At 43.4% G+C, this 27,308-nt stretch overlaps 1 protein-coding gene across 1 annotated transcript in view; it reads left to right on the forward strand.

Moving 5' to 3' along the window:
* LOC134350106 (spermatogenesis-associated protein 7-like) overlaps positions 1-27,308 on the forward strand; it is a 60,324-nt gene that overhangs the window by 32,554 nt on the left and 462 nt on the right. The window contains exons 4-5 of the mRNA XM_063055043.1: positions 4,330-4,377; positions 27,136-27,257. Of these exons, the coding sequence (XP_062911113.1) occupies positions 4,330-4,377; positions 27,136-27,257 (170 nt within the window). The remainder of the gene's footprint in view (positions 1-4,329; positions 4,378-27,135; positions 27,258-27,308) is intronic.

Below are 27,308 nucleotides of genomic sequence, written 5' to 3' on the forward strand. Positions count from 1 at the left end.
TATTGGTAAAATCTCAGATGGCAGTAAGGAGCATACTGCAGTAACATAGATTGGCTAGTCAAGTGATGATGCAACAATAAGTTGCACTCAATGACAGCAAGACCAAGGAATTAGTTGTGGACATAAGGCAGCAAAGTCAGGAGAACACGCACCTCTCCTCATTTGAGAAGCTAGTGATGGAAAGGGTAAGTAGCTTCAAGTTCCTGGGCAACAACACTTTAGAGGATCTGTTCTGGACCCAACAGACTGATGCAATCATGAAGAAGGCATGCCAGCAGTTATATTTCATTGAGTTTGAGGGAATTTTGTTTATCACGAAAGGCTCTTGTAAGTTTCTGTGGCTGTACAGTGGAGTGCACTGGCTATTTGTATCATGCCTCGGTATAGAGACTCCAATGCACAAGAGGCTGAGACTCGGGTGCTAGAATCAGCCGGCTCCATCATAAGCAAAATTCTTCCCATCATCAGGTGACATCTTCAAGAGGCGACCCCTCGAGAAAACACCATCCATCATTCAGAACCCTCAGCATTTGGGACATGCCACCTTCCTGTTACCAGTGTCAGGGAGGAGGTATAGATTGCCTGAAGACGCATAAGTGAATGAATCAGGAACAGCTTCTTCTCCAGCATCAGATTTCTGAATGGTCCATGAATTCGTATCTCCTTATTTGCAGAACATTCAAGCCTAGTTATCTACAGCATGCTGTTACCATTGTGATGCTAATCCTATAATGCAATGTTCTTGAGCACTTAATCAAACTTGAAATGATGGGGTGTCTTTTTCACTACTCCGTTTTTGCTTAGCAGCAGCTATGTATTGTATATTTTAGTTAATTTTTCAGAATGTGGACATTGCTAACAAGGCTAGTATTTATTATCCAGTTCCAATTATCCCTGAGAAGATGGTAGTGTGCTGGCTGAAGGCAGAATAGTACAAGAGTACATGAGGGAATATGGAAACTACAGTTTGCACATCAGAACAGTATGTGCGCTGAGGGGAAGCGGAAGATGGAAAGGAGATTACGTTAAAATCAAAATTAGTTTTAATCATTTTACGTTATTACATTTTCTATGATTGATACTCCAGTAATGGCCAGTACTAATGTGCAGTGAATTTGAACTGGGTTCATGCTGTCCTGTCATCTTACTGTATCTGACAGAATTTCTGCAATGTTAGTCAAGTTCTTTGAAATGATCTGAATGGAGGCAATAAAATTAGATGCAATGATTTATGCTTAGAATATTGAGGCATATGTTATTACTTAGAGATTGTGATAGTTATTCAGTTATAGGGATGCAAATCTTCTCAGTGTACTATTACAATACCTCATTGTTGATGATGTACTCTTAGTTTCCTTTCCTCAAGGGCACCTTACATCCCACTGCTATAAGATCCTTGATCAGAAAACTTCTTATGATAATGATAAACTCTAGATCTCTCAATTTACTTTGTCATGGCCTTGCACCTTGTTTGTTTATTAGCACTGTATTTTCTCTGTGACTATAACACCATATTTTGCATTCTGTTATTGTTTTTGCCTTGATGTACTTATGTTGGATTGATCTGTCCAGATGACATGCAAAACAGATCTGTTCACGGTATTTCAGGTTAACAATAATTTGCCCGTGGTGGTGGCATCCGTTAGTCTCGCGAGACCATGGATCTGTGCCTGGAAAGTCTAGCTTCAGTCTGTGTTAGAGCAGCGTCTGTTGTGACTGTAGAGGCCCACACGGGAGTGACAGTCTCGGCTGCATTGACTGCACTTGAAGGCACTGTCCTCCAGTGCTGTCTTGCTGCTGTTTTTCCGACGAATGCGCTTTTCTTCAGCAGCAAGCCTCAGCTTCTCTTCTCTTTTTAGACCTCTGCGTAGTACCAGCCTCCAGTGAGAGTGATCGCTTGCAATGTCCTCCCATCTCTCGATGTTTATTTTCAATGACTTCATGTCTCTCTTGCAAACATCTTTGAAACGAAGATGGGCCCGTCCTTGCGCTCTCTTGCCGGAGGCCAGTTCCCCGTACAGCAGGTGTTTCGGGATCCTGCCGTCTGACATGTGGTGTACGTGTCCCAGCCAGCGGAGACGGCGTTGTTGGAGCAGGATGAAGAGGCTGGGTATCTGGGTGCGGGCCAGGACCTCAATGTTGGTGACTCGGTCAGTCCACATGCTGTTCAGGATGTGTCTCAGGCTGCGAAGGTGGAAGGCGTTGAGATGCCGCTCTTGTCTGTAGTAGAGGCTCCAGGTCTCGCTGCCGTAAAGCAATGTGCTGAGGACGCAGGCCCTGTAGATTGCAACTTCGGTGTGCATCGTCAGCTTTCTGTTCTCCCAAACTCTCTTTGCCAGCCTGGAAAATGTTGAAGCTGCTCGTCCAATCCGTCTGTTGATCTCAGGGTCTAGGGAGAGGCTTTCCGTGATGGTGGAGCCAAGGTATGTAAACTTGTGGACTACCTCCAGCTCGTAGTTGTTGATGCTTAACGCCTTGGCCCAACACATTGGTCTTCTTCAGGCTGATGGTCAAGCTGAAGTCCTGGCAGGCTCTTGAGAAACTGTCCATGAGGCGTTGCAGTTGCTCTTCAGAGTGTGTTGCCAGTGCCACGTTGTCTGCAAACAACATGTCCCTGATGAGTACTTCGCGAACCTTGGGTTTTCACCCTCAGCCGGGGCAGACTGAACAGCCTCCCGTCCGATCTGGTGTGGAGGTAGACACCATCAGTTGATGTTCCAAAGACGTGCTTCAGCATGACTGCGACGAAGATGCCGAACAGGGTGGGGGCAAGCACGCAGCCCTGCTTCACACCGCTGTGGATGTTGAAGGCCTCCGAATAAGAGCCATTGAACCGAACGATGCCCTTCATGTCTGTGTGGAATGACTGAACTATCCTGAGGAGCCTCAGGGGACAACCAATCCTGGCGAGGATTTTGAACAGGCCGTCTCTGCTCACAAGGTCGAAGGCCTTCGTAAGGTCAATGAAAGTGACATAGAGTGGTTGTCTTTGCTCTCTGCATTTCTCTTGTAGCTGTCAAAGGGAGAAGATCATGTCGATTGTGGAGCGTTCTGACCTGAAACCGCACTGAGATTCGGGATATACACTTTTGGCTATTTTCTGCAGTCTGTTCAGGACCACGTGGGCAAAGACCTTCCCAACGATGCTCAGCAAGGAGGTTCGCCTGTAGTTGTTACAGTCGCTTCTGTCCCCTTTGTTCTTATATAGGGTGACAATGTTGCAGTCTCTCATGTCTTGCGGCACTGCTCCCTCTGTCCAGCACTGGCACAGCAGTTCGTGCAGGTGGTTTAGCAGGATGCCCTTTGCGCATCTGATGGCTTCTGGTGGAATGCCATCCAATCCTGGTGCCTTCCCAGTGGGCAGGCTGTCGATGACTTTACTCAGCTCTTCGGCAGTCAGAAATGCATCAAGTTCCTCCATGACTGGCAGGCGTTCCACAGCATCTAGCGTGCTGTACGAGGTGCTGTTTTCTCTGGAGAAGAGTTCAGAGTAATGCTCCACCCATCTCTCCATCTGCTTGCCTTCGTCATTGATGGTCTCGCCTGTTATGGTTTTCAATGGTACTGTCTTGCTCTGGGTTGGCCCAATGGCTTTCTTGTCTTTCTTTGTCTTCTAGTTGTGCTTGGTGCAGCGTTTACAGTCCGCAGTTCAGGCTACTTGTATCCCTAAGCCCCACGCAGCCAGTGGAGCGGGCGGACTGTGGCGGGACAGCAGCTAATTGGCTGGGGGCTGCCCAGCTTGAGGTGGGCGGTAGCTGTCCAGTGAGACGCGATGGTCTCGCCCTCCGTCGAAAGCAACCCCTGGCGCCTTGCTCTACGCCAGTTGAGCGCAGGCTTATAACCGGTAGCCTGCTGGTTTCCCTGTTGTGCTGTCATGGTGAGGCAATGCTGGAGTGTCCTCTCCAGGGTGCAGGCCTGGGCAAGGTTGTATGGAAGATCGGCAGTTGCCCATGCTGCAGGTCTCCCCTCTCCACGACACCGATGTTGTCCGAGGAAAGGGCAAGGGCCGACACAGCTTGGCACCAGTGCTGTCGCAGGAGTTGCCAGAACGAGGTTGAAGACAATAATTTGCCCATTACCAATTAAAAATGTATGTTTTAGAGATATAGATAACTTGAAACTTCATTTCATAGAATGAAGAATCTCTCATGAGTCAATACTAAAGCATTTAGTGCTATATATAGGTTGAGGCAGTTATAACGGTTTGGATCAAGTAGAATATATGTGGGTGTTTTCTGTTTCTATAAATGTATATAATCATTGGAATTGGTTGCCATCATAGACTAGATGCAATAATGTTCATTTTTTTCCTGTCTGTGTACATTTCAGCTGCTGTTGATACATCTATGCCAAAAACCTTGTCTACGAGCATTAAATGTAAGTACTTGTTTATTAGCTATCACAATCGAAATTTGATTGGTTTCAAAAGAGACTTCATCAGCCTTTGGGGGAGTAACAGCCCTTCTGCTTGATCCTGATGGTAATCACATGTTACGTGAGACCAGTCAGCCTGAGCTGGCGTCAGAGCTCTCCTTACAATACAATGAACGATTGGCATGAGACTCCCCTTCTTCAAGCCAGCATTGGCACATTCTCCTTGCTGGTTCTTCTTCTGCATTAACTTAGTTTATCTTAAAGCAATCTTTATGAACAAAATAGTTCATTCATCAAATAACAAGTACAGTAGAGAAAAGTGCAGAAGAAAATGTATAAAGACCATGAGCTACATTGACTACCTGTGAGAGCTCTCATAGAGCCTCATTTAAACCATTTACCCATTTGCAATAACTAGTGTTAATACTATATTTCGCACCACTGCCCATTCTATTTGTATCCCTTTAGTTTCCGAATAAACCTACTCTCGTGGGCTTTGTCTTCATGGCCATAAATATAACTGCAGCACCAGGAGATACACATATGTAACCACTTAGTAATTACCTTGAATGCTTGTATATCTAGCAACACACATAAAAGTTGCTGGTGAACGCAGCAGGCCAGGCAGCATCTCTAGGAAGAGGTGCAGTCGACGTTTCAGGCCGAGATCCTTCGTCAGGACTAACTGAAGGAAGAGTGAGTAAGATGCTGCCTGGCCTGCTGCGTTCACCAGCAACTTTTATGTGTGTTGCTTGAATTTCCAGCATCTGCAGAATTCCTGTTTGCTTGTATATCTGTCCTGTTTTCCTCTGAGGTGGAAGTCCAATGACTCTAACATGGGAAATGTAAAGCCAATGAACTTCCATCAGAGATATTACATCCTGGTGACTCTGAACACCTGTGAGCCTTAATGACCCAGCTGCAAATTCTAGCATCTTGGCAAGGATTGCCTAGTGTCATTTGGGACTAAGGCTCCGGTGGGACATGTGCTTGAAAGGGAATAGCAAATGGAACCAGGGGATTCCCTTTTGATTGCACCGCACTACTTCCAAGCTTCATAGAAAACCAGAGTGCAGGATCTCTTGAAAGCTCATGTCATTGCAGGGTTCCAGGACCAAATGCTGCCTTCCAATTTAAAGGTAACAGTGCAAACTGCTAAAACTACTGTCAGTAAAGGCATTCTCCATGAATCCACTACACTAACACTTCTTCATATTTCTCCACTGCACTCGCTACTTAATTGGATGAACTGCATCTTTTTGATAATGTTAGGGATTTCATTACATTGTTTTTTCATTGTAGGATTTTCAGATGGCACTGTTATATGCTAATATCCTTTTGTGGTTGCTTGGGTCCTGAAAAGTTAGCTCTTATAATAGCAAAATGATGCTGCTGAACAACTCTAGCATTTCATCCAATGGGATTTTCTTTGGTTTTCCCCAGACTACCACTTAGGGTGACCAGCCAGAGATCATGGTACATGTTGGTACCAACAACATAGGAAGAAAAAGGGTGGAGGACCTGAAAGCAGAATACAGGAAGTTAGGATGGAAGCCGAGAAGCAGGACCTCAAAGGTAGTAATCTTGGGGTTGCTGCCTGTGTAACGTGACCGTGAGTATAGGAATAGAATGAAGTGGAGGATAAATGCGTGGCTGAAGGATTGGAGCGGGGGCAGGGATTCAGAAATTCTTGGATCATTGGGACCTCTTCTGGGGCAAGGTGTGACCTGTACAAAAAGGATGGGTTGCACTTGAATCCGAGGAGGACCAATATCCTGGCGGGGAGGTTTGCTAATGCTATTGTGGAGAGTTTAAACTAGATTTGTGGGGGGAGGGGGGGTGGGAACCGAAGTCAAGAGGCATTGGATGGGGAGGTTGGAGCACAAGTAGAGACAGCTTATAGCTAGTTTGTGAGGAAGCATAGGCAGATGTTAGAGCAAAGATGCCCTCAGCCTGATAATTTGGAATATGTCTATATTAATGCATGGAGTATCATAAACAAGGCGGATGAACTTAGAGCATGGATCAATGCGTGGAACTATGACGTTGTGGCCTTAACAGAGATTTGGATGACTCTGGCAGGAATGGCTGCTGAGTGTGCCAGGATTTAGATGTTTCAAAAAGTTCAGGGAGGGAGGCAAAAGAGGTGGGGGTGTGGCATTGCTAATTAGGGATAGTGTCACAATTGCAGAAAAGGAGGAAGTCATGGAGGGATTGCCTACTGAGTCAGTGTGGGTGGAAGTTGGAAAGAGGAAAAGGGCAATAATTCTACTGGGTGTTTTTATAGGACCTCCCCCCAATAATAACAGGGATATCGAGAAGCAGATAGGGAGGCAGATTCTGGGATGGTACTATAATAATAGGGTTGTTGCAATGGGAGAATTTAACTTTCCCAATATTGATCAGCATCTCTTTTGCGCAAGGTATTTACATGGGGTGGAATTTGTTAGGTGTGTTCAGGAAGGTTTCCTGATGCAATATGTAGATAAGGCAACAGGAGGAGAGGCCGAACCTTATCTGGTATTGGGAAATGAACCTAGTCAGGTGTCAGATCTCTTGGTGGGAGAGTATTTTGGAGGTAGTGACCACAGCTCTATCTCCTTCAACATAGCGTTGTTAGAGGTTACAGTGGGACATCAATCCCACTGAGAAGTGGCAGATAGAGTTCAACCCAGATAAGTGTGAAGTGGTTCAGTTTGGTAGGTCCAATTTGAAGACGGAATATAATATAAATGGGTAAGACTCCTGGCAGTGTGGAAGATCTGAGAGGTTTGGGGTGGTGTCAGTAGGACACTGAAAGCTGCTGCACAGGTTGGCAGTGTTGTTAAGAAGGCATATGGTGTGTTGGCATTCATCACCTATGGGATCTTATCAAGAGCTGGGAGATAATGTTACAACTATATAAGACCTTGGTCAGACCCCATTTGGAGAACTGTGTTCAGTTCTGGTCACCTCACTACGGGAAGGATGTGGATACTATAGAGAGAGTGCAGAGGAGATTTACAAGGATGTTGCCTGGATTGAAGGGTGTACCCTATGAGAAAAGGTTGAGTGTACATGGCCTTTTCTGCTTGGAGCGATGGAGGTGAGAGGGGACCTGACAGAGATGTATAAGATGATGAGGGCATTGATTGTATGGCTAGTCAGAGGGTTTTTCCCTGGGCTGAAGTGGCTAACCTGAGGGGGCATAGTTTTACAATGCTTGGAAATGGGTACTGAGGGAATGTCAGGGGTAAGTTTTTCACACAGACAGTGGTGGGTGTGTGGAATGCACTGCCGGTGGCTGTGGTGGAAGGTAATACAATAGGGTCTTTTAAGAGCATCTAAGATAGGTACATGGAGCTTAGGAAAATAGAGGGCTACGCGCTAGGGAAATTCTAGGCAGTCTCTAGAGTTGGTTACATGGTCGGCACAACATTGTGGGCCGAAGGGCCTGTAATGTGCTGTAGATTTCTATGTTCTATGTACTGCTAAGAGAAGTAATAGACTCAGTGACGTTTATCCCCTCATAAGGAAATACAAGAAATATGGGATGAAAAATGCCTTCGGTAATTTGATTGTTCCCACAGAGTTTCCTTTCCTCAATCTCTAGATGGCCTTTCATCAGGTAAAGTCAGTATTTAGCTCTGCAGGGAGTCCTTAGTCTCTATGCTGCTGCCGTCATCCATTTCCCTATAAAATATGTTCTAAACCCATTCCTTCAATCTCTATTTTTGGTCACTCTTCCTAATATCCTTTTTAGCTTTGGAATATTAACCCACAGTTGCGGAATACATACCCTGATGCTACATGATGTAAACTATTGCTAAAACATAGAAATACTAATCTCCTGCATTTCCATATCTCTGTTGTTGTTGTTGTTGGCCTTATGCTTGTTGAAGTAATGATTGTTTCATGGTGTATTTTTTTTGCACTCTTGAGTGGGGAAAAAAAATGTCTGGATTGCTCAGTAAAATGATTTCCAAATTGTCTGAAGTCTAATGGACATGAAAACCCATCTTTCTGGTATTAAAATGAAAGATCCAAACAATGTAGATGTTCAACTAAATAAATCTCTGAAAGAAAATTAAAAAGTCCAGAGCAACAATGTTAGCTTCAAATGTGAAATTGATGCATGCTAATTCCTATTCAGTGAGCAACACTTCCTGCAGGATTCAATTAGAAGGATAGTAAAGAGCATTGGTCACAATTAAATCTGCTCCTACCAACGTTACAGAGTAGAATATTATTGATATTTAATAAGAAACAGGAATGAGATTAATTAAAAAACAAAAAAATCATGAAGTACATTTAATCAGAAAATCATTGAGTTGCAAAGGCAAATTATTCTGTTTTTATTGTTTATCACGGTTGTTAGCTGTTTAGTCATAGAGTTGCACAATACATAAATGTGCCCTTCAGCCCTCCACATCCGTGCTGAAGGGCGTGTTCTAAGCTTCTGCAACCATCAATCTTCTGTCTGCTATGTAAAGCCCATAGGCTTTACAGTCAGAGCACACCTGTGTATTAAAAAAAATCACTTTCAGCATTCACATTGAATTGGCTAAGATAATGCAACATTGGGTACAGGAGTCAAAAGCGGAAATGACACTCATTTGCAGTAAGAGGCAAGAAATGTACGTCTTTGACAAATATGGTGCTCATTGGATTGCTGGGACTCTAGTCAATCATAAGGAAGGTAGGACTAAAATGGTACTCATCCATAGTCATGCTGTTATCCTATTGTGTCCTCACAAACTCTAAACTTAATTCACATAAAGACCTAACCAAAACTATCTCTATTACAATAAATTAGAAATGACAAAACAGGGAAAATGTTTATTGGGCCTGATCTATTTTCCTGTATTCAACAGGAAAGTTTGCACTTTAACAAACCTAGCTGCAAAATTTATCAGGTCTGTTTTAGAAAACATTTAAATGTGTCTCCTTTTCCTCTATGTCCAGAGCATGACATTTCCAAAAATGCACAACCTAAGAGTGCAGATTTTTTTTTATCTTGTGTTGTATCAATAGGATTCTTCACAGACAGCTAGGATACAACATCCATGGTGGACCCTGATCGACGGAGGCCTCAGTCAGCCACACTGTATGAGTACATACAGTATAATACTATAAATACAGTCCATAAATAAGAACAAAAGAAACTAACTTTCTAATAATTTCAATGGGGATTTTAAGCTCATCCCAGTATGGAAATTGGATAAGCAAGTAAGGGCACAGCCTCAGAAAAGAGGGGGCATCCCTTTAGATCACAGATGAAGAGGAGTCTCTTTAGCCAGGGGGTGGTGAATCTGTGCAATTCATTGCCACAGGCGGCTGTGAAACCAAGTCATTGGGTATACTTAAAGCGGAGGTTGTTAGGTTCTTGGTTGGTAAGGGCATCGAAGGTAACAAGGAGAAGGACGGAGAATGGGGGTGAGGGGGATAATAGGCCAGTCATGGGGAATGATGGAGACCAGGCTCGATGGGCTGAATGGCCTAATTCTGCTCCTATGTCTAGTAGAGAAAGAGTATGTAATTTCTCTGAGAGGAAGTTTACTGCCTGTCCTCTGTGTTGCTCTCACTGGGAAGTGAGCTGCTTTTAGACCGGGGGGGGGGGGGGCGGACAGAGACTGAGAAACAGCTGGTTATGACACTTTTACAAGCGAAGATGTAACAAATCTTGAAGATCAGCTGACTTGCTGAGTTCCTCTAGCATTTTGTGTGTGTGTTGCCATACAAAGCCAAGTAATGTCCACATCTACCAGAAATACCAAGGAGATTCAGAGTGCGATGTTGTTTGCACAACACAAACTGCAGTGGAACAAACAGACTAGAAGGGATGGAGATGTCTCTAATTAAACGATTTGCACACTAATAACAACTGCACCAAGCTGTGCTGCAAAAGGAGGAAGATTGGGCATGGGACTGGCAATCCAGAGCATTCCGTAAAAACCCAGAGCTACAGAATTGCCAACAGAAGCTCCAAAGACTTCATCCCCAAGAGAGATCTTCACCTAAAAGACATATGAAGTCACTTGGTGAAAGCTGCAAGTCCGTGGATGGCACAGGACTGATCGACCTTCTCTCATCCAGTTGAAAACTGGTCCAGGACAGAAGGACTCTGGCGAGTTGCAGTCGGCAGCCTATGTCCCAGTAGGGGTGATGGGCTTAAGAAGAAGACCCATAACACTGAGTGTTGTGCGTGTGGCATAATTTTCTCTTAATATCGAGACATTTATATGCAACATCAGCTCATCAGATATATTTCTAAGGGGGAGAAAGTAGTGAAATTTCATCCTTTTTAGTCTGTTTCCTCTTCTGCCTATCACCTCAGAGCGTGCAACAGATATTATAGAAAGAACAGGCAGGAGATGATGCTTAATCAAAGCCAGTGGGATGAGTTACAGGGCAATACAGGCATGGTGCAGTTAAAACAGAAAGCAACAAATACTGGACTGAGTGTTGTATTTGAATGCACGCAGCATAAGGAATAAAATGAACGATCTTGAAATTCAGCTACAGATTGGGAAATATGATGTTCTGGCCACCTTTGAAACTTGACTAAAAGGATGACTGCCGTTGGAAGCTGAACATCCAAGGATATATGGTATTTCAGAAAGATAGATGAGTAGGCGAGGGGGTGGTGTGGCTCTGTGCAGAAGAAGTAATATTAAATCATTGGAAAGAGATGATATAGGATTGGAAGGTATAGAGCCTCTATGGGTTGAGTTAAGAAATGGCAAGGGTAAAAGGACTCTAATGGCAGTTGTATACAGGCCTCCAAACAACAGCCGGGATGTGGATTACAAATTACAGCAGGAGATAGAGAAGGCATGTCAGAAAGGCAATGTCATGACAATCATTGGGGATTTTAACATGAAAGTGGATTGGGGAAACCAGGTCAGCAGTGGACCTTGAGAGAGAATTTGTAGAATGTCTAAGGGGTGGCTTTTTTGAACAGGTTGTTGAGCCCACTAGGGGATCGGCTGTGCTGGATTGGGTGTTGTGCATTGATCCGGAGGTGATAAGAAAACTTAAGGTTAAGGAACCCTTAGGGAACAGTGATCACAATATGATCGAGATCACATTGAAATTTGAGAGGGAAAAAATAAAATCCAGTGTGTTGCTATTTCAATGAAATTAAGGAAATTACAATGGCACGAGAGGGGAACTGACCAAAGTTGACTGGAAAGGGACATTTGCAGGAAAGAAAGCAGAGCAGCAATGGCTAGAGTTTCTGTGAAAAATGAGGGAAGTGCAAGACAAATATATTCCAAATAAGAAGAAATTTTCAAAGGGAAGGAGGACACTACCATGGCTGACAAGAAGTCAGAGCTAGTGGGAAGTTAGAGGATTGGGAAGCTTTTAAATCTTGCAGAAGGCAACTGAGAAGGTCATTCAGAAAGAAAAGATGAATTATGAGAGGAAGCTGGGGACTAATATCAAAGAAGATACTAAAATCTTTTTTAAGTATATAAAGGGTAAAAGAGAGTAGAGGGTAGATATAGGACCAATACAAAATGATGCTGGAGTATTGTAATGAGAGATGGCAGAGGAACAGAATGCGTATTTTGCATCAGTCTTCACAGTGGAAGACATCTGCAGTATACCGGACATATACAAGAGTGCCAGGGAAGTGAAGTCTGTGCGGTGAAAATTATGACTGAGAAGGTGCTCAGGAAGCTTAATGGTCTGAAGGTGGATAAATCTCCTGGACCTGATGAAATGCACCCTTGGATTCTGAAGGAAGTAACTGGAGAGATTGCAGAGGCATTGAAGATGATCTTTCAAGAATCGATAGATTCTGGCATTGTACTGGATGACTGGAAAATTGCAAATGTAACTCTGCTATTTAAGAAGGGTGGGAGGCAGCAGAAAGGAAGCTATAGACCTGTTAACCTGTTGTCAGTAGTTGGGAAGTTGTTGCATTGATTGTTAGGGATGAGATTACAGAGTACCTGGAGGCACATGACAGGATAGGCCAAAGCCAGCATGGTTTCCTGAAAGGAAAATCCTGTCTGACAAACCTACTGCAATTCTTTGAGGAAATTACAAGCAGGGTAGACAAAGGAGATGCCGTAGATATGGTGTACTTGGATTTTCAGAAGGCCTTTGCCAAGATGCCACACATGAGGTGGCTTAGCAAGATAAGAGCTCATGGAATTACAGGGAAGTTACTAGAGTGGGTGGAGCATTAGCTGGTCGGCCGAAAACATAGAGTGGGAATAAAGGGATCCTATTCTGACTGGCTGCCGGTTACCAGTGGGGTTCCACCAGGGTCTGTGCTGGGACTGCTGCTTTTTATGATCTATGTCAATTACTTGGACTACGGGATTAATGGATTAATGGCTAATTTTGCTGATGATACAAAGATAGGTGGAGGAGTGTGTAGTGTTGAGGAAACAGAAATTTAGATAGTTTAGGGGAATGGGCAAAGAAGTGGCAAAAAAAATAAAATGTTGGAAAGTATATGATCATGCACTTTGGTGGAAGAAATAAACAGGCAGACTATTATTTAGATGGGGAGAGAATTCAAAATGCAGAGATGCAAAGGTACTTGGGAACCTTTGTGCAAGATACCCTAAAGGTTAACTTCCATGTTAAGTCAGTTGTGAAAAAGGCGAATGCAATGTTGGCATTAATTTCTAGAGGTATAGAATATAAGAGCAGGGATGTGATGTTGAGTCTCTATAAGGCGCACGTGAGACCACACTTGGAGTATTGTGTGCAGTTTTGGGCTCCTTATTAGAAACCATAGAAAAACTACAGCACAGAAAAAGGCCTTTTGGCCCTTCTTGGCTGTGCCAAACCATTTTCTGCCTAGTCCCACTGACCTGCACACGGACCATATCCCTCCATACACCTCCCATCCATGTATCTGTCCAATTTATTCTTAAATGTTAAAAAAGAACCCGCATTTACCACAAACAACAGGAATTCTGCAGATGCTGGAAATTCAAGCAACACACATCAAAGTTGCTGGTGAACGCAGCAGGCCAGGCAGCATCTATAAGAAGAGGCGCAGTCGACGTTTCAGGCCGAGACCCTTCGTCAGGACTAACTGAAGGAAGAGTGAGTAAGGGATTTGAAAGCTGGAGGGGGAGGGGGAGATGCAAAATGATAGGAGCAGACAGGAGGGGGAGGGATAGAGCCGAGAGCTGGACAGGTGATAGGCAAAAGGGGATACGAGAGGATCATGGGACAGGAGGCCTAGGGAGAAAGACGGGGGGGGGGGGTGACCCAGAGGATGGGCAAGAGGTATATTTAGAGGGACAGAGGGAGAAAAAGGAGAGTGAGAGAAAGAATGTGTGCATAAAAATGAGTAACAGATGGGGTATGAGGGGGAGGTGGGGCCTAGCGGAATTTAGAGAAGTCAATGTTCATGCCATCAGGTTGGAGGCTACCCAGACGGAATATAAGGTGTTGTTCCTCCAACCTGAGTGTGGCTTCATCTTTACAGTAGAGGAGGCCGTGGATAGACATGTCAGAATGGGAATGGGATGTGGAATTAAAATGTGTGGCCACTGGGAGATCCTGCTTTCTCTGGCGGACAGAGCGTAGATGTTCAGCAAAGCGGTCTCCCAGTCTGCGTCGGGTCTCACCAATATATAAAAGGCCACATCGGGAGCACCGGACGCAGTATATCACCCCAGTCGACTCACAGGTGAAGTGATGCCTCACCTGGAAGGACTGTTTGGGGCCCTGAATGGTGGTAAGGTGGTAAGGCTTTTCATTCTAGGACGAGGGAGATGTCTTCATTTTTTAAAGAAAGGGGCTTCCCTTCCTCCACTATCAACTCTGCTCTTAAACGCATCTCCTCCATTTCACGTACATCTGCTCTCACTCCATCCTCCCACCACCCCACTAGGAATAGGGTTCCCCTGGTCCTCACCTACCACCCCACCAGCCTCCGGGTCCAACATATTATTCTCCGTAACTTCTGCCACCTCCAACAGGATCCCACCACTAAGCACATCTTTCCCTCCCCCCCCTCTCTCTGCATTCCGCAGGGATCGGTCCCTACGCAACTCCCTTGTCTATTCGTCCCCCCCATCCCTCCCCACTGATCTCCCTCCTGGCACTTATCCGTGTAAGCGGAACAAGTGCTACACATGCCCTTACACTTCCTCCCTTACCACCATTCAGGGCCCCAAACAGTCCTTCCAGGTGAGGCATCACTTCACCTGTGAGTCGACTGGGGTGATATACTGCGTCCGGTGCTCCCGATGTGGCCTTTTATATATTGGTGAGACCCGACGCAGACTGGGAGACCGCTTTGCTGAACATCTACGCTCTGTCTGCCAGAGAAAGCAGGATCTCCCAGTGGCCACACATTTTAATTCCACATCCCATTCCCATTCTGACATGTCTATCCACGGCCTCCTCTACGAAGCCACACTCAGGTTGGAGGAACAACACCTTATATTCCGTCTGGGTAGCCTCCAACCTGATGGCATGAACATTGACTTCTCTAACTTCCGCTAGGCCCCACCTCCCCCTCGTACCCCAGCTGTTACTCATTTTTATGCACACATTCTTTCTCTCACTCTCCTTTTTCTCCCTCTGTCCCTCTGAATATACCTCTTGCCCATCCTCTGGGTCACCCCCCCCCCCCGTCTTTCTCCCTAGGCCTCCTGTCCCATGATCCTCTCGTATCCCCTTTTGCCTATCACCTGTCCAGCTCTTGGCTCCATCCCTCCCCCTCCTGTCTTCTCCTATCATTTTGCATCTCCCCCTCCCCCTCCAGCTTTCAAATCCCTTACTCACTCTTCCTTCAGTTAGTCCTGACGAAGGGTCTCGGCCTGAAACGTCGACTGCACCGCATTTACCACCTCATCTGGCAGCTCATTCCATACTCCCACCACTCTCTGTGTGAAGAAGCCCCCCCTCTAATGTTCCCTTTAAACTTCTCCCCCCTCACCCTTAACCCATGTCCTCTGGTTTTTTTCTCCCCTTGCTTCAGTGGAAAAAGCCTGTTTGCATTCACTCTATCTATACCCATCATTATTTTATATACCTCTATCAAATCTTCCCTCATTCTTCTACGCTCCAGGGAATAAAGTCCTAACCTATTCAACCTTTCTCTGTAACTGAGTTTCTCAAGTCCTGGCAACATCCTTGTAAACCTTCTCTGTACTCTTTCAACCTTATTTATATCCTTCCTGTAATTTGGTGACCAAAACTGAACACAATACTCCAGATTTGGCCTCACCAATGCCTTATACAACCTCATCATAGCATTCCAGCTCTTATACTCAATACTTTGATTAATAAAGCCCAATGTACCAAAAGCTCTCTTTACGACCCTATCTACCTGTGACGCCACTTTTAGGGAATTTTGTATCTGTATTCCCAGATCCCTCTGTTCTACTGCACTCCTCAGTGCCTTACCACTAACCCTGTATGTTCTACATTGGTTTGTCCTTCCAATGTGCAATACCTCACACCTGTCAGTATTAAACTCCATCTGCCATTTTTCAGCCCATTTTTCCAGCTGGTCCAAGTCCCTCTGCAGGCTCTGAAAACCTTCCTCATTGTCTACTACACCTCCAGTCTTTGTATCATCAGCAAATTTGCTGATCCAATTTACCACATTATAATCCAGATCATTGATATAGATGACAAATAACAATGGACCCAGCACTGATCCTTGTGGCACACCACTAGTTACAGGCCTCCACTCGGAGAAGCAATTCTCTACTACCACTCTTTGGCTTCTTCCATTGAGCCAATGCCTAATCCAATCTACCACCTCTCCATGTATACCTAGCGACTGAATTTTCCTAACTAACCTCCCATACGGGACCTTGTCAAAGGCCTTACTGAAGTCCATGTAAACAATATCCACTGCCTTCCCTTCATCCACTTTCCTGGTAACCTCGTCGTAAAACTCCAACAGATTGGTCAAACATGACCTACCACGCACAAAGCCATGTTGACTCTCCATAATAAGTCCCTGTTTATCCAAATGCTTGTAGATTCTGTCTCTTAGTACTCCCTCCAATAACTTACCTACTACTGACATTAAACTTACCGGCCTATAATATCCCGGATTACTTTTCAATCCTTTTTTAAACAACGGAACAACATGAGCCACTCTCCAATCCTTCAGCACCTCACCCGTAGACAGCGACATTTTAAATATTTCTGCCAGGGACTCTGCAATTTCAACACTAGTCTCCTTCAAGGTCCGAGGGAACACCCTGTCAGGTCCCGGGGATTTATCCTCTTTAATTTTCCTCAAGACAGCAAGCACCTCCTCCTTTTCAATCTGTTTTCATGATCTCACTACTTGTTTCCCTTAACTCCATAGACTTCATGCCAGTTTCCTTAGTAAATACAGAGCAAAAAACCTATTTAAGATCTCCCCCATTTCCTTTGGTTCCACACATAGCCGACCACTCTGATCTTCAAGAGGACCAGTTTTATCCCTTACAATCCTTTTGCTCTTAATATACCTGTAAAAGCTCTTTGGATTATTCTTCACTTTGACTGCCAAGGCAACCTCATGTCTTCTTTCAGCCCTCCTGATTTCTTTCTTAAGTATTTTCTTGCACTTCTTATACTCCTCAAGCACCTTATTTACTCCGTTTCCTATACATGTCATACAACTCCCTCTTCTTTTTCAGAGTTGCAATATCCCTTGAGAACCAAGGTTCCTTATTCCTATTCACTTTGCCTTTGATCCTGACAGGAACATGCAAACTCTGCACTCTCAAAATTTCTCCTTTGAAGGCTTCCCACCTACCGATCACACCTTTGCCAGAGAACAACCTGTCCCAATCCGCGCTTTTTAGATCCTTTCTCATTTCTTCAAATCTGGCCTTCTTCCAGTTCAGAACCTCAACCCTAGGACCAGATCTATCCTTGTCCATGATCAAGTTGAAACTAATGGTGTTATGATCACTGGAACCAAAGTGCTCCCCTACACAGACTTCCATCACTTGTCCTAACTTGTTTTCTAACAGGAGATCCAATATTGCATCCCCTCTAGTTGGTTCCTCTATATATTGATATAGAAAACTTTCCTGAACACATTTTACAAACTCTAAACCATCTAGACCCCTAACAGTATGGGAGTCCCAATCAATATATGGAAAACTAAAATCCCCTACCACCACAACTTTGTTTCCTGCAGTTGCCTGCTATCTCTCTGCAGATTTGCTCTTCCAATTCTCGTTGACTATTGGGTGGTCTGTAATACAATCCCACTAATGTGGCCATACCTTTCCTGTTTCTCAGCTCCACCCATAAGGACTCAGTAGACAAGCCCTCTAACCTGTCCTGCCTGAGTATTGCTGTAATATTTTTCCTAACAAGCAATGCTCATCCCCCACCTTTCATTCCTCTGCCTCGAACACATCTGAAACATCGGAACCCTGGAATATTAAGCTGCCAGTCCTGCCCCTCCTGTAGCCAAGTTTCACTAATTGCTATAACATCATAATTCCACGTGTCAATCCACGCCTTCAACTCATCCGCCTTCCCCGCAATACTCCTAGCATTGAAATATATACACCTCAGAAGATTTTTACTGCCACTCACAACCTTTCTATTCGTGGATTTGCTTGAACTTTTAACATCATTTATTTTCACTCCAGCCACACTGCCAGCTCTGGCACTCTGGTTCACATCCCCCTGCAAATCTAGTTTAAAGCCTTCCCAATAGCACTAACAAACCTCCCTGAAAGGATATTGGTCCCCCTGTAGTTCAAGTGTAACCCGTCTCTCTTGTACAGGTCCCACCTGCCCCAGAAGAGGTCCCAATGATCCTGAAATCTGAAACCCTGCCCCCTACACCAGTTCCTCAGCCACTTGTTCATCCTCCAGAGCATCCTATTCCTATCCTCACTGACACGTAGCACAGGTAGCAATCCTGAGATTACCACCCTGGAGGTGCTGCTTTTCAACTTCCTACCAAGCTCTCTATACTCACTCTCCAGGACCTCCTCACTCTTCTTTGTTATGTCATTGGTACCGATGTGCACCACGACATCTGGCTGATCGCCCTCCCACTTCAGGATGTCACGCAAGCGATCAGAGACATCCTTGAACCTGGCACCCGGGAGGCAACAAACCATCCTGGATTCTCTGTCACAACCACAGAACCTCCTATCTGCACCTCTAACTATCGAGTCCCCCATCACTACCACTCTCCTCTTTTTCCACCCTCCCTTCTGCACTGCAGAGCCAGACTCAGTGCCAGAGATCCAGCTACTGCAGCTTGTCCCAGGTAAGTCCTTTTAGAAAGGGTATACTGACATTGGAGAGGGTTCAGAGGAGATTCATGAGAATGATTCCAGGAATGAAAGTGTTACCATATGAGGAACATCTGACAGCTCTTAGACTGTGTTCCCTGGAGTTCAGGAGAATGAGGGGGGATCTCATAGAAACATTCCAAATGTTAAAAGGCCTGAACAGGTTAGATATGGCAAAGATTTTTCCCATGGTAGAGGATTCTAGGACAAGAGGGCACGACTTCAGGATTAAAGGAACGTCCTTTTAGAACTGAGATGCGGAGAAATTGCTTTAGTCAGAGGGTGGTAAATCGCTGGAATTTGTTGCCATGAGTGGCTGTGGAGGCACTGGGTGTATTCAAGGCAGAGATAGATAGGTTCTTGATTAGCCAGGGCATCAAAGAATATGGGGTAAAAACAGGGGAGTGGGGATGACTAGAAGAATTGGATCAACCCATGATTGAATGGTGGAGCAGACTCAATGGGCCAAATAGCCTACTTCTATTCCTATATCTTATGGTCTAAGTTGAGTTCCACTATTCCTCTGTCTCAGGGGTTGCCAACATTTTTTATGCCATGAACCGATACCATTAAGCAAGGTGTCCATGGACCCCAGGCTCAGAACCCCTGCTGTATATTGGCATCAAAAGTAAACACTTCTAACCTTTCTAATACTGTAATTAATCTGATAAGAATAGCCCATCAAAAAAAATCTAAATGTTTATAATGTTAAACAGAAAAATTAATAAGTGCAAAAGAAATATAAATAACTATAGTAGAATGGTATGGGACTAACTAGGGGTCTGAGTGAAATTGGCATTGAAATAAATCTTTTGTTTTAACCAATTGAAAAACAACATCCAAAGCATTTTGATGAGAATTCCAAATATTTAGTATTCTTTGTATGAAATTCCTAATTTTAATCCTGAATGTATTGACTCTTGTGATTAAATGACATTACTATTGAAAATGATGGCAGAAGGTCAATGACACAGACTGAATTTGTTGATCTGGCTAAACCTTTTCCCCTCCTGCCAGATGTTTATTGTCATCTATTAAATCAGCTTACTGGGAAAGGCATAGACCATTCCTGTTCATACCACCTGTATCCGACCACCTTTAAGAAAAATGAAACCAATATTCCCTGGGCGATTCACTTTCCCCTTTTGTGAACCACAGAAGGAAATAGTAGCTGCACGAAAGGAAGCCATTCGGCCTTTGATTCCAATCCTCCTGTCTGCAAGACGAAGTTTTTCTCTAGAGCACTAATTTTTTTTCAAGTTGGGAATGAGGATGAGTGGCTTTAACTGCTGTTGTCAAGAGAGCTCTCTTGTTCACTCCAATACCTTTACAGATTTCTGTTTGGGAGGTTCATCTAATATTTGAGAATTTCAGAAGCTGCTGCAGCAGCTGTGAATTTAGATGATGTTTTGAAACTTAAGTAATAACATAAATAAAGGGAATTTTAGCCATATTCAATGCACGAAAGCCCTGCTACAATTCCTGCTAATATTTTATACATTCCTGGCTATTTCCCAAGGAAATTCAAAATTCCTATTGGAAAAAGTTGAGATTACACAAAACTCATTTCATAGCTGTCATAGAATGCTTTATTGCTCTTTGTGCAGATGGGTGCAAGTCTGTATATGTTATCTTTCTTGCTGATACTTGTATCTATGAAAAAAGGTAACAGGATGTCTTCCAGTGAGTCAGCAGCATCAGTTACAGGTGTCGCAGGTAGACAGAGTGGTGAAGAATAATTTTGGCATGCTGGCCTTTGTCAGTCAGAGCCGTGAATAGAGAAGCTGAGATGTATCTAGACAGCTTGGACACAATATCCACAACTGACAGAGGCTGTCACATTTTATGCTGCACACTGACATGGAAGTCTTCAGGTGTCAGTCTCCTCATGTGGATTCTAAACTTACTTTCTCAAACCATATTAAGTTTAAATTTAGAAAAAATTAGAAGTGATATTTTTGACCCTTCGGTTAAATTTGAAGAAACTTGGAAACCTTTCATGCAACATTTTCATATGATGTAATCTGACCTTTCCGAATCTTTTTTCTAAATTTAAATTATATGATGAGAGGAGCAGAGTTAACGACATTATTGAACATGTCCGATATAAGCTGTTGGTCTAGCCCTATTTTGTTTTTTTATTCTTGCGGTTTTTTCCTTTTTTTTTTCTTTTGGGGTTTTTTTGTTTATATATTTTTTTCTTTTATTTCTTTTTTAATGTTTAATCTCATTATGAGTTTGGAAGTCTTTTATATCTATGTTACTTAAAATTCATTTTATATATGTTGATGAACGTTTTTCCAATCTCTTTGTCCAACTTTGTTATTGAGTTTGTAATTTTGAAAAATTAATAAAAAGATTTAAAAAGAAAGAAAGGATTCCAAACTTACAACATTAAGATGAAGTGATATGAAGTCTGTTATATTTGAAAATATCCCTTGTAACCTTTGAAGATGTTGCAACATCACTTGACAAATATGATTGTTCCAGATGATAAGAAAACTCTTATAGAGAGGGTGCAGAGGAGATCTACAAGGATGTTGCCTGGATTGGAGGAAGTAACTTATGAGAATAGGTTTAATGAACTTGGCCTTTTCTCCTTGGAACGACGGAGGATGAGAGGTGTATAAGATGATCAGGGGCATTGATTGTGTGGATAGCCAGAGGCTTTTTCCCAGGGCTGAAATGGCTAATACGGGGAGGGCATAGTTCTAAGGTGCTTGGAAATAGGTACCGAGGGGATGTCATGGGTAAGTTTTTCCACACACAGAGTGGTGGGTGTGTGGAATGCACTGGTGGCAGCAGTGGGGAAGCAGATACAATAGGGTCTTTTAAGAGCCTCTTAGATAGGTATTTGGAGCATAGAAAAATAGAGGGCTCTGTGGTAGGGAAATTCTGGGCAGGCTCTGGAGTAGGTTACATGGTTGGCACAACATTGTGGGCTGAAGGGCCTGCAATGTGCTGTAGATTTCTATGTTCTATGTTATGTTGCAGTTGTATAAGATGTTAGCGAGGACTCATTTGGAATATTGTATTCAATTTTGTCAACCTACTGTTAGAAAGATAGAATTAAGCTGGAAAGAGTGCAGAGGTTTGTAAGGTTGTTGCAAGGACTTGAGGAACTGAGTTATGGAGAGTGGTTGAGTAGGTTGGAACCATTTTCATTGGAGCATAAGAGAATGTGGGACAGTTTAATGGAAGTGTATAAAAGAATGAGGGACATAGAAAGGGTTAATGTGTAGTCTATTTCCCAGGGTTGAGAAATCAAGAACTAGTGGACATAGGTTTAAAATGAGAGAGGAGAGCTTTAGTAGGAATCTGAGGTGCCTTATTTTCACCTAGGGGGTGATAAGTATGTGAAATGAGCTGCCAGAGCAAGTGGTTGAGGCAGAAACATTACAAAAATGTAAAAGGTACGTGGAGCAATACATGGACAGGGAAGTTTAAGAGTGTTATGGGCCAATCGTCCGTGACCACTCAGGATGTGCACAGCACAATTGGCAGGTATGTTTACAGACATATTTAATCTCTCCCTCTCCCATTGTAGAGTGCCCTCCTGCTTCAAATTATCCACCATTGTCCCTGTATCAAAAAAGACCAAGGTAACATGCCTGAATGACTGGTGTCCTGTTGCACTCAGCTCAATAATAAGCAAATGTATTGAGAGGCTGGTCAAGGACTACATCTGCTGCATGCTACCACCCAAACTGGATCCCCTACGTTTCACCTACCGATGCAACCAATCGACAGACAACGCAATAGCCACTGCTCTACATACTGTCCTTACATATCTAGAGAAGGATACTTAAGTGAGAATGCTGTTTCTTGGACTACAGTTCAGCATTCAACACCATAATTCCATCCAGGCTCGACAGGAAGCTCAGAGACCTCGACCCTGAGCCTGCTTCGTGCAGCTGGATCCTGGACTTTCTGTCAGATCTCCAGCAGATAGTAAGAATGCGCTCCCTCACCTCCACCCCTCTAACTCTCAATACAGGTCCCCTTCAGGGCTGTGTACTAAGTCCCCTCCTTTACTCCCTGTATACACATGACTGTGTCGCCGCCCACAGCTCTAATCTGCTAATTAAATTTGCTGACAACACTATAGTGATTGGCCTAATCTTAAACAATAACGAGGTGGCCTACAGGGAAGAAGTCATCTCTCTGACACTGTGGTGCCAAGAAAACAACCTCTCCCTCAATGTCGCAAAAACAAAGATGCTTGTTGTGGATTACAGGAGGAATAGAAATGGGCTAACCCCTATTGACATCAATGGATCTGGGGTTGAGAGGGTAAACAGCTTCAAGTTCCTCGGCATCCAAATCACTGAGGATCTCACATGGTCTGTACACACCAGCTGTGTGGTGAAAAAGGCACAACAGCGCCTCTTTCACCTCAGACAGTTGAGGAAGTTTGGTATAGGTCCCAAATTCTAAGAACTTTCTACAGGAGCACAATTGAGAGCGTCCTGACTGGCTGCACTACTGCCTGGTATGGGAATTGTACCTCCCTTAATCACAGGATTCTGCGGAGAGTGGTGTGGACAGCCCAGCGCATCTGTAGTTGTGAACTTCCCATGATTCAGGACATTTACAAAGACAGGTGTAAAAATGAAAAAAGGGCCTGAAGGATCACTGGGGACCTGTCACCTCAATCACAATCTATTCCAGCTGCTACCATCTGGGAAACGTTACCACAGCATTAAAAACCAAGACCAACAGGCTCCGGGACAGCTTCTTCCACCGGGCCATCAGACTGATTAACTCACGCTGATTTGAGTGGATTTCTATGTTACATTGACTGTTCTATTTATGGCGGACAGAGTGTAGGTGTTCAGAGAAACAGTCTCCCAGCCTGCGTTGGGTCTCACCAAAATATAGCAGGATTTCCCAGTGACCACACATTTTAATTCCACGGGGTTCGTGACAATACTCCTTGCCCATCCTCTGGGCTTCCCCCCTCCCCCTTTCTTTCTGCCTAGGCCTCCCGTTCCATGATCCTCTCATATCCTTTTTGCCAATCAACTTTCCAGCTCTTAGCTCCATCTCTCCCCCTCCTGTCTTCTCCTATCATTTTGGATCTCCCCCTCCCACTTTCAAATCTCTTCCTATCTCTTCTTTCAGTTAGACCTGACAAAGGGTCTCGGCCCAAAATGTCAACTGTACCTCTTCCTGTAGATGCTGCCTGGCCTGCTGCGTTCACCAGCAATTTTTATGTGTGTTGCTTGAAATTCCAGCATCTGCAGATTTCCTCATGTTTGCGTATTCCCTTTATTTGTACGTTCCAAGTATTTATAACTAAATGAAAAGTTACGAAGCATTGTTTAGCCAGCAAAAATACTACAACAGTATTGTAACAAATTGATATCTGGAAATGTTCAAAGGTATCATGGTTGAGTTCTGCTGTTGCAGAATGCTGAAACAGTTCCTTTCTGTTTATAAGTGCAAATTGTCGTGTAACCATAGTGCCTGTTAACAAGTTCATGTTGTTTATTCAGTTCCAGCCAGAACATTTGGTTCACTAACACAATCAACTTGCTTTTTCAATTATACATAAATCACAAATACTATATTTCCTTGCCACAAATTCTTCAGAGAATCTGTAATCAAGTTTTTTCATAATGGTTTAATGAAATATAGATTCTTTTTCATAAAAGGGTTTTTAAAAAGTTGTTTTTCTCTGTTGCTGTTTGCAGCTATTATTTGTGACTTTTGTGCAACATGTTAACGTGGATGAAGTTCTAAAAGTAATTTTAATTAATGCTATAAACATAATAGTCAGAAATGTGGTCTCAGTAACTAGTGGTTCAGAAGGAATCCGATGATATTCTTAACTTCCCACACTAGCAGATGCTGGACATAATAAATGATAGATGACACTGCATCCATCACTTTGCTCAATCACTGAATTCCACATGGTGAGAAACAGCAAGGAACCTCAGATGCCATTCAGTTTAAAGGGGGTGATTCCACCTGAAGCAATGGGAAGTTAAGTGTATTTTTTAAAAAAATATAGATATTATCCTATAATCAGATTCTGATTTATTGATCACTTACACAATGTCAAATCTATTGTTTTATAGCAGCAGTACAATGCAAGACATAAAATTCCAAACTGTTCAGAAATCTGTTGGTAGAGGGGATGAAACTGCCCTGAATCATTGTGTGTGTGTCTTCAGCCTCCTGTACCTTTACCCCAATATTACTAATGAGAAGAAGACATGTCCTGGATGATGATGGTCCTTAGTAATGGATGTTGCCTTATGGACACCACCTCTTGAAGGTGTCCTCAGTGGTGGGAGGGTTGTGTCTGTAATGTAATGGCTGAGTCCATAACCTTCGACAGCTTTCTGTGATCCTGTGCATATGGATCCTCCATATCAGGCTGTAATGGAACAGTCAGATGCTCTCCATTGTACGTCTATGGGAATTTATAAGAGTCTTTGGTGACATATCAAATCTCCTCAAACTCATGACGGCGAGCACTGCCATGCCTTCTTCTGGTTGCATTAATATGTTGTACATTTTTGTAATGTGTTACATCAATGTGGTCCCTTGAGATGCTGACACCCAGGTTTTGAAGCATGACGGTCAGTGTTGAGGGGATGATGGTTTTGAATGCTGGGTTGTAAACAATAAACTGATGCTAGTTTGGTAGCTGTCTACGTGCTCCGAAGCAGAGTGTAGAACCAGTGAGGATGTCAGTGTTGTTGAAATGTTGTGATGGTAGGTGAATTGCAGTGGGTTCAGACCAGATCCTTACTCAACCAGGCATTAATTCTGGTCACAACCAACCTCTTGAAGCTCTTCATTATGTTAGATACTGCATGATTGCTACCAGTTATTGAAGAAGCTCACCCTGCTCTTCTTGAGCTCTGCTATGATCAATAGCCTCAGAATTGAGAGGATGAAGATGTCCGCGAACATTTCAGCCAGTTGGCCGGCACAGGTTTTCGGTACCTGACCAGCTACACCATCAGAGCCTGATGCCTTGTGAGGGTTCACCCTCTTGAAAGGTGTTTTGAACATCTCCAGATACAAGACAGGTGCTTAAACTTTAAGAACAAAAATTTTACAAGGTTTGCTACCAAGAAGGTGGTCTGTCTTTAGCTTTGCTTTCTGTCAAAGCCTGTTGGACACAGCTTAATTCATACTGATCAGCAAGTTTGGGCCTACACTTTGAGATCAGGTCAGTAAAGGCAGGCAGGCAGAGATTTGGGGCATCATTTCAGGGAGGTTGGTGTAGTTTAGTTAAATCCATACCATTAGCTATCATTTCTAACTGTAATGGTTTGTTTGCTATGTGCATAGATCTTTTTATTGAATGTTCATCCATTACTTTAACTCCCAATCGTTTGAGATTTTGTTCTGAATTCCACTTTGGGAAGAGAAAACTGGACAGGACTTGAGCCAGGTTTGTTGAGGAACAGAGACCAAGGTGTTCAGGTAGATGAAAGTGGTGATGTAGGTCAACAGGGTGATAAAGAAGGCATTTGGCATGCTTACATTCATTAAGAAGATACAAGAGATGGGACGTCATGTTACAGGTGTACAAGACATGGTAAGGCCGCATATGAAGTACTGTGAACAGCATTTTATCTGTGTTGCCCAGCAATCTGCTTTTCTTTTTGTACTCTCGAACCAATATCACGTCACATTAATCATACCAGTTCTCCATTTTGAAGGTGTGGTGGTAGTGGTTTTAAGAAGAGGCTTTAACCAAAAAGTCACATTATAGTCACAACTACAAACTTTGTTTCAAATCTATACTGAGAGATGTCCTAAGCTCATGCAAGCAATTCTACCTATATATCTATCTCCCTCCCTCCCTCACCTCCCTCCCTTTCTTTCTACCTATCTATCTCCCTCCCTTTGTCATGGTGTAACAATGCCAAATCAGAAGAGTACATGTTCATTTCATATCATGGTCACCATGATTTCAGTATATCCTATTCCCAAGGTTATTTTAATGCTATGGCTTTATGGACATATCAGTTTTTGAGAAATGGTATTCACTGCATAGGGAATTAGATAGATTGGATTGATTTCCAAAGATTCAGTGCAGATTTTCTCTTTCCTCAGATTCTGCCTAACCTGTTTAGAGTTGCTATCGTTTTCTGTTTTAACTTCAGATTTCCAATATCTACAATTGAAGCACCTTCAGTAACTCCAAAAGACTGAGGTTGGGTAAAGTACTGAAAGGCATTTATTCGCTGTACAATACGACCTCCATGGTGAATGTCTGCCCCCGGACTGAGGGGGAGGGGCAAGGCGAAACACCTTTATACAGGACTCTGTGGGAAGAGCCACAGGGGCAGTCAGCAGAGGGGCGTGTCCAGACAGTTAACCCAGTTACAACATATATACATGGTTTACCACAACCACTTATTAGATTTTTCAGGATAGCGTCAAGTATAATCTGCACTTTGTAAAATGCAACAACTTATTTAATTTGTTCACTGAGCTGCTATCAATGTTTGGTGAGGAAGAATATTAGAATGAAACTATTCTGCTTTTATAGACAAAGATCAACTGAAAAGAGAGAGACTCAAGAAAGCGGTACAAAAGTATGAGAAGAAAATTCTGTACCTCCATCCATCACCTCAAATGAACACCGGGTCTGTCTCACCATCAGCATGCAGAGTAAGTACAATATAATGTCATTTGAATATGTTTATTATGGTTTATACATGT

The sequence above is a fragment of the Mobula hypostoma genome, chromosome 8 (assembly GCF_963921235.1).
Source record: "Mobula hypostoma chromosome 8, sMobHyp1.1, whole genome shotgun sequence".
Taxonomy (NCBI): Eukaryota; Metazoa; Chordata; class Chondrichthyes; order Myliobatiformes; family Myliobatidae; genus Mobula; species Mobula hypostoma.